This window comes from Vespula pensylvanica, chromosome 1, assembly GCF_014466175.1.
Source record: "Vespula pensylvanica isolate Volc-1 chromosome 1, ASM1446617v1, whole genome shotgun sequence".
Taxonomy (NCBI): Eukaryota; Metazoa; Arthropoda; class Insecta; order Hymenoptera; family Vespidae; genus Vespula; species Vespula pensylvanica.
The window spans coordinates 7,067,457-7,078,141 of NC_057685.1; the positions used below are offsets into that span (position 1 = coordinate 7,067,457).

The 10,685-nt window shown below is 38.5% G+C and overlaps 1 protein-coding gene across 4 annotated transcripts in view; it reads left to right on the forward strand.

Annotated features, from left to right (window-relative positions):
* The window catches only part of LOC122633780 (ubiquitin carboxyl-terminal hydrolase 48-like), a 58,921-nt gene that overhangs the window by 18,864 nt on the left and 29,372 nt on the right, over positions 1–10,685 (forward strand). For all 4 annotated transcript variants that reach the window (XM_043822411.1, XM_043822330.1, XM_043822162.1 and 1 more), the window contains exon 13: positions 968–1,074. In XM_043822411.1, coding sequence (XP_043678346.1) covers positions 968–1,074 — 107 coding nt within the window. The remainder of the gene's footprint in view (positions 1–967; positions 1,075–10,685) is intronic.

Here is a 10,685-nt window from a genome sequence, read left to right on the forward strand (position 1 = left end):
CTCTCTCTCTCTCTCTCTCTCTCTCTCTCTCTCTCTCTCTCTCTCGTCCTCTTTCTCCGTACAGCGACTATTATTCGGGCGTTAGGCAAATACACAGGAGAGACGACAAGCTCGTCCACGCGTTTTTGTCCTCTGAAAATTCAAATGAGGCAGCGCAGCATATTGCGCTGAATCGAAATTAATGTCACGCAACTAATTATCGCTCGTGAGAGTCATCCTCGTCTCTCTCTCTCTCTTTCTCTTTTTTCTCTTCTCTCTCTCTCTCTCTCTCTCTCTCTCTCTCTCTCTCTCTCTCTCTCTCTCTCTCTCTCTCTCTCTCTCTCTCTCTCTCTCTCTCTCTTAACTAACGTTAGAGTAACTTTCTTGACATTTGGAGAATTATGATACACTTAGGTCGTTATTTTCGTAGACATAAATATCTCGAGTTATACGTGTTCACAATCAAACAGACGAATTTCGAATTTCCACGAATTCTCGTATAATTGAAGAAAGCAAATTTCGAAATGGTAGCGAAGCGACTATGTATACCTTAGACCTGTTTACAGAGAATATTATTGATCTCTTGGCATTCTGAAATTCCTAGGCGATGCGAGCCTCAGAAACCGCGCCAGGATCGGCTGCACAATTGTAGGACAAAAAGCGCGGAGCTGCGGACCCGCAAGAAATTTCTAATTTGCGGTATAATTAAGGGAGACGACGCAAAAACCATCACGGATTCAGCCTCGCTCTTTGGAAATCGCGAATTCTACCTTGCCGAGTCTGCCTTCGGAGTCGTTGCACTTTACCTTCGATCCTCGTTGTTTCCACTTTAATCGACGACCTAATCTTTCTTATTCGCGTTTTACCTTTTTTCTTTTTTCCACCCTGTTCTTCCCTACGAATTTTCATTTCCATTTATTTATAACTTTTACTTGAACGTAAATTATCGTATCTATATCAATTAATTTATTGACAACTCGTGTTTCAGATACAGTGTGGTTACTGCCGAGGAATGGTCGAAATTAACACAGTTCTACGAAGCCGACCACGTTATTACGATCCAAAAGATAGGTTCGGATTTTAAGACTCAACCAGGTGAGTAAAGAAAGTTTTAACAAATGTATGATTGTTACTTTGAAAGAAACTTTGAGAACATTTTTTGATCGATTGATAGATAGATAGATAGATAGATAGATAGATAGATAGATAGATAGATAAATAGATAGATAGATAGATAGATAGATAGATAGATAGATAGAGAGAGAGAGAGAGAGAGAGAGAGAGAGAGAGAGAGGGGTGAGTTAGGGAGGTAGAGAGAAGGGGAAAAAGGAATTTTAAGAGACTCGCCACCCCATTTAAATCTCTTTCCCTCCTCATCGTGTCATTATTGGTCGGTTGCTTTTGCAAGTGGCGCTTTTTCTGTCGGTTAATTTTCAGGATACTTCTTAATTATAATGAAAGACACTCTCTAGGATCTGTTAGGGAAGTCGAAGGGAGAAGGGAGATTTATGTAAATCAACTGCTAATGTCTTTTGGCATTATTCCTTGGCTTAAGCTTCGAGAGTGAATGAAAGTGAGAGAGAAAGAAGAGGAGTCAGTTAGAAGGAAACCGTTTATAGCTACTCGCTTATACTCCTGCGTTTCCTATACACTGTGCTTGTCCGAGAAGCAATATGGGGTGACAGAAAGAAGAGAGAGAGAGAGAGAGAGAGAGAGAGAGAGAGAGAGAGAGAGGGAGAGGGAGAACATTGGTAACGATCCGACGAGGGACGATCGTTTACATAATGACCCCAGTCGAATTGTACGAAAATGAATTGCCGATAAGATCGAATGGTCCTGTAGCGGAATAAAGAGAGATAGATAGATATATAGATATATAGATAGAGAGATAGTAAGTGAGTGAGAGAGAGAGAGAGAGAGAGAAAGTCGTTAATCGAGCAATCGGTCTTTGCCTTCGATCCATTTTGCCGCTTAATTGATACATCGGCACGTTATCAGAATGGAATACTTTTTTTTTTTGTTCGGATTAGAAGGCAATTTTCTCGTATCTGTAATTATAGGCGACAATGGAGGAGAAAAAAAAGCAAAGTAGGAAGAATAAAAAGAATGTTGAGAATAGGAAAGATTAGAATTCTTTGATCTAAGATGATAAGCATGACTCGTGACTCGTCGTGGCTTAATCTCTAATGTCAAAATATACAATGACCAGTTAAGCTCGTCGCGAGATATTTCTAATAGTAATAACATCAATATGGGCAATATTTTGAATGAAATTATACGTCGATGAGTTAAAGAAAAATAATCTAAACGAAAGAAGTTAGAAAAATAAAGAAATAATAAAATGAGCGTTATAGGTTGTAAAGAATTAATTCCTTGACATCAAATTCGACGAGGTTCACTCGTCATATAATTATTAATAGTCAGTATATTCATATGTATTGATTGATTATTAAAACTTTTCGTTAATTAATGAAAATATTGAACAAATAAATAAAAGTGATAATCCAACGCAAAAATATACAACGCCGAGTCACGTCATTATACGCACGAACACGCACACACACACACACACACACACATATATATATATATATATGAAAAATAATCTGAATTAATACACCAAGAAATTAAAAAAAAGATAATAGGAACGAAGTAGGTAAGAAGAACAAATAAATAAAAAAAGAAGAAAAAGGAAAAGAAAAAAGAAAAGAAAAGAAAAGAAAAGAAACGAGCGTTAAAAGTTGTAAAGATTAAAAAGCGAACAAAAACAAACGAAAAGGAGAAAATATAACGAAAGGGGAAAAAAAGAAAGAGGGAAAAAAGGATACGTGGGTTAAGTGAGAGTAGAGAAAAAAGAGGGGTAGGGTAGGCACAGAGTGGCGTGCGATGTACTTTGTCGTCCGTCTGGCAGGCAAATTGGCTTTAGGAAGAGGAAGGAGAGGTGAAAGAGTAAAAGGATGAGGAGATGGAAGAGAAGGACATCCCTGTGGTTTCACGAGGTAGCTACTCGGTTTGGGTTGGCGGCACGTAACACGAAGATCTCTAAACATCCCATTGTCTTGTCCGTCTATCGTTCATGGACTACCCTCTCTTACTGCTTTCCTTTTTTTCATCGACATTTGTCAAGGCACGTTTTCGAACAGTTCCTCGCCGTCCGGCAAGCAGGCAAGCAAGCAAACAGGCAGGCAGGCAGGCAGGCAGGTACCGCCCGGCGTTCTTGACGGCCGACAATAATTTGAATTGCAAACGTGAACGGAACCACCACGCAGAAGCGTTGTTTCGCGTGGCCAGTTCTTTGATTTCGTCAGCTTATCTCGAAACCTTTTTCGACAACTCGATCGAGTTAGTGAATGGAGAATGGAGATGTCTTCTTGTTAGATTAAAACTTTCAATTCTCCTTTTTTCCTTTGGCTCGTAAGAATTTCCATCTCTTTACGATCCCACGAAAATTCTCTGGACCTTGTCCTTTAAATTACTCTCTTTATCTCTCTCTTTCTCATTCTCTCTCTTTATCTCTCTATTTCTTTTTCTCTCTTTCAACGTGTTAGAGGAAGTACGACGAGTCCAGAACAAACAGACAATTTAGCTTATTTTAAGGGTACGGTTCGTGCTCTCGAATTTGGTGGGTGAAAGCGGTAAAACGAGAGAGAGAGAGAGAGAGAGAGAGAGAGAGAGAGAGAGAGAGAGAGAGAGGAAAAGAGAAAGAAAGGTAGAGATAGATAGAGAAAAGGGAGGAGGTACGTGGAAGGAGGACAAAAAATCGGTGGTTGCTTTCGGTGACTGATACGGCCCTGACTAACGAGCTTCGGCCGGACGATCGTTCCACTCTTAAAGCCTTGGAGGGTGGTCGTTTCTCTCCATCTCTTTCTTTCTCTTACACTCTCTCTCTCTCTCTCTCTTTCTCTATCTTTCTCTCTCTCTCTCTCTTTCTCCCTCCCCCATCTTCTCTTTCTTTTCTCCCTCTTTTCTGGCGTCTTTCTCGTACACGAGGGCACATTAGGCACCGTCCAACCTCGTATCAATCACCCGACAGTCTGCGGTGCCCTCGTCTAAGCAGCAGCTCAGCAGCTCCTGCCAACTCGTCGAGCACGGAAGGAGAACCGGAGGTGACGCGATTGAATACCACCCTAACCGATGTTGGCTGCTCTTTCTATCTCTCTTTCTCTTTCTATCTTTCGTTTTCTTGATGACGATGCCGTCGGAATAGTACCAAGGCAGAAAGAAATGTTTCTCATAGGAGAACACACTCGGTTAATGGTCTAGTGGCAAAAGACGATCGACGACTTAACGAGAAACGTTGATCCGGAACGTACTATGCCATGAGTCCTTTGAAATAGAATCGTTACAGGATATTACGATTATCGGCATCTAACATTTGCTCTTAAAAATACACGCATTTTCGAGATAGATAATTCTCTTTTCTAACGCGTCGTTTTATTATTATCGTACGTTTTTTTTTCTCTTTTTCATTTGTCGATGATTATACAAACTTAAAGCGTAACTATACTTTCGATCACGAGCGTTTAATCTGTTTAACACGTTCGCTCTATCTCTAGAAACGCATATCTTTTCGTTTAGATACGGTTTATATATTTTTATATCTTTTTCCTTTATTCATTTGGCATAGTTGACGACGCCAAACGGCGTCACTCTCACCACAGCAACGTAAACAATTTCGTCAATTGGCTAAAGGATATCGATTACTTATCGTTTAAGAATATATTACACATAGTTTTAGAGGGAGAAAGAAAAAAAGATTTATATTTGAATTTACATTGTCAACGATTAATTCTGAAACGCTTAAGCACTCGAGACAGGTTGGAACGCATTTACGAAACGTTTTCCTCGAAGTCACTCTTTATATGCAATTAAAAGCGATTCTGAAAACTTTGCGCCGTTGCGTACGGTGTTTCGATTCTCCGAACGACGCTCGTAAATATCGCTTAGGCGCCAGGCTGTGCTACAAATCAGGCGTGTCCGTAGCTACGGTACTGTGTCTGTATCGCAAAACCAGGAGAACCAACGGACACGCAGAGAGATAGAAACTGCGGAAGAGAAAAAGAGATAGGGATATAACTAGAGCTCGAGATAGAGATAGAGATAGAGATAGATAGAGGTGGTCGGTCTCGAATTAATATTCGGACGGCGATTTAGATTTAGAACACGAATTTGCTGATTAGTTTCCTACAAGGGAGAATGTGGTCGCTTCAGTTGCACTCCTTCAGTTGGACGTTACGCTGTGGTGGTGGTGGTGGTGGTTGGTGGTGGTGGTTGGTGGTGGTGGTGGTGATGGTGGTGGGGAATAAGGGTAGGGAGGAAAGGGAATACGTTTTCGAGTCGAGATTTAGATTCCTGAGAGAGGGTTGGGGTCTTAGCAGGGGTCAAACGCTTCAGGAGAGACATTTGTTAGTTCTCTCTCCCTTTTCTGCGACAAGTGCGCTGGACACGTCTTAATATATGCATCCTATGTAGCAATGAACACGCCTTTATACAAATTGTGTTCGTAGTTTCCTTCTATAGTACGCTATCGTTATTTTCTTCTGATATATTCCGATTGGTTTTCATAACTCGAAACGACGTTAAACGTTAAACGAATCGTCGATAATGGGAAATCGTGAATATTAATTTTTCATTTTCGAAGGAATATCTTTGTTGGTGCTTAAGTCGCGATAGGAGAAATACACGTAGATCGTTTTCCTTCTCATAGGGCGAAAAAGTAATTTCGAGTAGGTAATCGCAAGAGAAAGGAAGAAAATCGAGCAGGAGATATTTCGTTGGGTCGAATTAGCGTCGAGTCCTAACCGTGGCACACGAACGCTCAACGCTACTCTCCCCATCCTACCTTCTTCTTGGTCCTTCTCTTCTCTTATCCTGCAGGAGATCCCCACTTGTCCGTGCTCAACGAGGGATCCTTTTCCTCCAGGATTAAATGGAGCGCCTAGATGACCGATGCTCGGTCCTGCGGACTCTCCAGTGTGGAATAGGGGGGTTTGGAAAACAAGATAAAACAAGGATAAAGCTCGCTTAGGCTCTATCTACTCTCTTTTCGACGGCTTTCCTCAAAGTGTCACGTGCCTGAGTAAAACAAAAAACTTTGATGGTTTGACTCCGCTCATTGGTTCCTAGCGAGGATATACATTTTATTTATTTTTTCTCCCTGAAAAATTATATTCTTTCTCTTTCTTTTTCTTTTTTCTTTCGTTCTCTGTAAAGATTTGTTTCTTAAAAATATCGCACGCATAGTTGCTTCGGACAATTTATTCTGACGAAAAATTCAACAGTTTTGTAGTAAAAAAGAAAAAGAAAAGACAAGAAAATGAATCAGAAACTCACAATAAGGAAGGTTGAGTTACACTCGACGATACTTAAAAGTTCAAAGCACTGACACAACAGCCTAATTAGAAATTACGTAGATCGATCTTGTATCTCGTTGCGTTCTTCGCATCAAAAATTGTTTTTCTAAGTCTGTTTTTTCTCTTCTTTGTTTTTCTCCTCTCTCCACGTTTTTTACCCCGTCATCTTGGAAGGTGTTTTCTGCAGATTCCGTTTGCAGATTCCAGAAGCGACACGCGTAATACCGCATTAAGCTCCGATTACACGTGTATACGTAAGGTTTCGACTTCGTTGCCATCTAAGAGGATTACCTTTCGACTTTGTTGTGGCACTCGAAGACGTTCGTTAGCGAAATCATTATTACCACGCGGTGATCTCTCCTTCCTTTCTTCGACGAAAACGCGAAGCTTACGTTATCCTTAAGTAACTTTCAAGTTTCTCTGTCAAACGAACCGATGTCTGTTTTTACTTCAACCATTCCTTCCTCTTTTTCTGTAATTTTTTATCGTTATCTACGATTAAGAAAAATAATTTAAATGAATTAACTCGATATTTGTGATATCTATCCTTGAAAGATATCATTTAAAATTATTACTCGTGAAACGCTTTTATTTATTTGATTAGTATTTTTATTAATCAATGGTAAATATTTCGTAAGATAAATGATCGATACATATGAGTATTTTGATCAATATTCGTAAAAAATTATTAGTACGTGATATAAGTAATTAGTACGTAATATAAATATTAGTACGTGGTATAAGTAATTAAGTCTTAGAATTGGGAATGAGTTTATTCCAAATACTGATTAATTATTTAAAATAGTTATACATTTTTATATTTATAAATATTTTAATTGAAATGCCGACAGTTTTCGTATTAATCGACGTAATACTGATTACTTATATAATATTAAATAATGATTATTTATTTTATATATTAATTAAAAATGTTAAAACTTTTACTGACCTAATAAATAGTGGTCATTGTAAAATCACGTTTACTATTTATTTTTAGAAATAAATATGACAGAAAAATTTGGGAAAGGATCAGCGATATTTTTCTTTCTTACGTTAACTGTATCTACAAGGAAAAGCATCAATCTTTTATTCACGTGTTCGCTCCAGAGTTATGAATGAAAGTCATACGATCTTTTTAATATAATATCACCTGTCTGCCACATCTTTTTCTTTTCTTAACGTGCATTCGATTTTGATCGAAGACTTTGCAAAATTTCTGTAAATTAGCTAAATCATATCTGAATGATCATGATTCTTCTCATAGTTCTTTCTTTTTATTTCTTTCTTTCTCACTTTTTTTTTTTTTTCTTTTTTTTTTATAAAGAAAAACAATTCCCAAAGATAGCGATATCGTCTTTAATTTGTATGATTTTCAAAAAAAAAAAAAAGAAAGATAAATAAAAAGACCAACTACCATTTCATTACAATTTCATTCAATTTTAGAGTAGCCGCACATATATACTCAATGTTCGTAATCTTTTAATTTTTGTTATGCCAGGTGGATACGAATGTTTAAAATAGATCCAAACAATTAACTGATTAAATGATCGGATTGTAAGTAATCAGTAATTTTTAAAGATAATATACTATTGTTCGAAGATAATAAAAAAAGAAGAAGAAAAAAATGTTTTTATCTGTCGAATACAATGTTCGAAGAATTTCAAGTGGCACGCGCGTCATTACTTTTACGACTTTCTCAATTTCTAAGCATCGGCCTTTCTTTTTCCTTTTCCCTTTTTTTTTTTCTTCCTTTTTTTTTTCTTCTTTCCTCAGCATCACATTAATCACCTCGCCGGATGACGCGACAGACCCCTTCGGATCGCGTTTCGTGCTCCGAGGCGTTCGCCAACGACCATTCTTGCTTTTCGTCTAACCGTGACGATCGTTCGTTTTTTTTTTTCTTCTGTTTCGCCAATTTTTACCGTCCACGATGCGCCGCTCCTCTTTTCGTTTCTACCCTAATATAAGTCCGGTCTTTCACGCTTCCGTGCCAGAGTAATTCCCAATATGGGATCTTGGCTTCTTAACTTCTACAGTAACCGAGTGTCCTCTTGATTTGTCGGATATAATCAGTCTAGGATATGAAAATTGTAAGCATAGGTTTGATTCTTTTCTTTTCTTTTTTCTCACCCTCTTCTTTCCCTTATTATTCTTGTCACATTTTTGATCAAATAATGCATACTCTTTGAACTCAAGTTTGAATCTTCGATCTATCTTTCAATTTTTAATGGATACTCTATTCAATTTTTTTCTTTTTTTCTTTTTTTTTCTTTTCTTCTTCTTTTATAGAATAAATTTTCGGATACTTCAGTAGTTTAATTTCTCTATAATCCAATTTCTTTTTTCGTGTTTATAATAAAATTATACAGTGTTCTTACGAAGATACAGATACTTAATTTATGATGATAATAAAAAAGGAAAGAAAGAAAATGTTTGATAGGAAGTTAACATAGATTTTGTTATAGTAATACGAAATAAAATGTAAAAAGAAAAATTAGAATAGAATAGACATCTGATGTAAGTATGCATGACGTTAAAATTACATCCTGTTGCGAAGATCCATTTCAAATCGTACGATTTTATCATATTTCTAATCTCGAGATATCATCTTACTCTCTACTAAGGTTTCGTGGACATCTTTCTCAGAACGATATTCTATCGACAAGAACTTCTCCCCAGACGTCCTATTTCTCTTCTTCTTCTTCTTCTTCTTCTTTTTCTTCTAAACTAGATTCGTTCAAATCGAGATCGGATCGAAGTTGTAGCAGAAGTTTGGTCGTTCACTATTAAGCTTCGATTCCATTCGGCACGAGCCAGGATTCTTGTTGAGCGGCTTTTCCTTGAGCGAGAGGATAAAATCCTTAGGAATCGACCCTTCCTCGAACCCGCGAAACTTCTCCGTTCGATCTCCAGCCAAGTTTTTGCTTCGTTTCGACTACCGTTTATGGTTTGACTGCTCTCCGATGGCACTTTAGGGAAATACATGGTTGCTTAGAGCGAGCAACCGGTGGACTCTCCATTGTGTATCGTTCGTCAATAAACCTCAGTCTGGAGGTTCGTCTAGTTCGAAGTGACTCTTTGGAGATCGTTTATGGTCTCTCGGTATATCGTAAAGTCGAATGTGGACTGATGATGTCTTTCAACGGTAAAGATAAGTACCTAAATAGGTTTCACTAAATATCTTCAATATTAACCTCTTCGCGATCGTACATCGTTACTGTCGACTCGAAATCCTTTTACAGCGAGTCCTAATGTACGAGTTACTTACACGAATTGTAAAAATACTTCATACAAATATACATCTATATAAATATGTTGTAGTTGTCTTAATTAAGTCGATAAAATATGATAAAATAACGTGATATTACTAAACGAAAATGGTCAACTAGCGATCAGTACGAACCGATTGAAACGAAAAACGGCGAGAATAACTCGTATCGCAAATGGGTTAAATAAAACGGATTAATAGAAATAAGACATGTTCGAATCCATCGATTTTCATTGATCGAAATCTGTACGACGAAACTGACACGGGTTTTTTGCGATGATAATCCTCATCGGTGGCTCGGTGTCATGGCACGTTTCACGGTCCTTTCGATATCGGTGCTCACGTCGGTAATTAGAAGGCTATGGGGGTGGTGGACGGACATTCGAATTCATTTGGGGTCGACTCGCAGGGTGACTACCAACGTTGATACGGTACTCCTATAGCCGAACCTCTTTCCTTCCTTCCTTCCTTCCTTCCTTCCTTCCTACCTACCTTCACCCCCTTCTTCCCTTTCTCCAACAACCCTTGGAAAACTGTCTGAACATGACGTAACGCTCCTGAGAGGCGACGGCCTCCAAGCCGATGCTTTTTGCGCTGTCCGGTGAGCAACAATGGCTGCTTCTTATGGTGCCCTGGTCACCGTATATTATTAATTACTGTATTAATCTCGGCCGCCGCAAGCAATCTATTATACATGGGATAAGAGCTACCATCTCGCCATCAGCGCTTTCCACCCACACTTGTACACGTGGACGCACGAATTAGCGTTGCTCTTCGACTTTATAACTTTCTCCTCTCTCTCTCTCTCTCTCTCTCTCTCTCTCTCTCTCTCTCTCTCTCTCTCTCTCTCTCTCTCTCTCTCTCTCTCTTTTTCATTCCCGAGGGTCATCGATCGAATCTAAGCAGCAGTATCAATATTAGCAACGTCAGAGGCCAAAGAGTTCCTCCCTCTCTCTCTTTCTCTCTCGGGTTAACAAATTACAAATTACAAATTTGAAGGCATCCCTTCGATAAAGTTTTAAGAAACAATCTAATCCTAAGGATAATGAACTTTTGCAACTACTTTTTTGTTTTTTCTTTTTTTT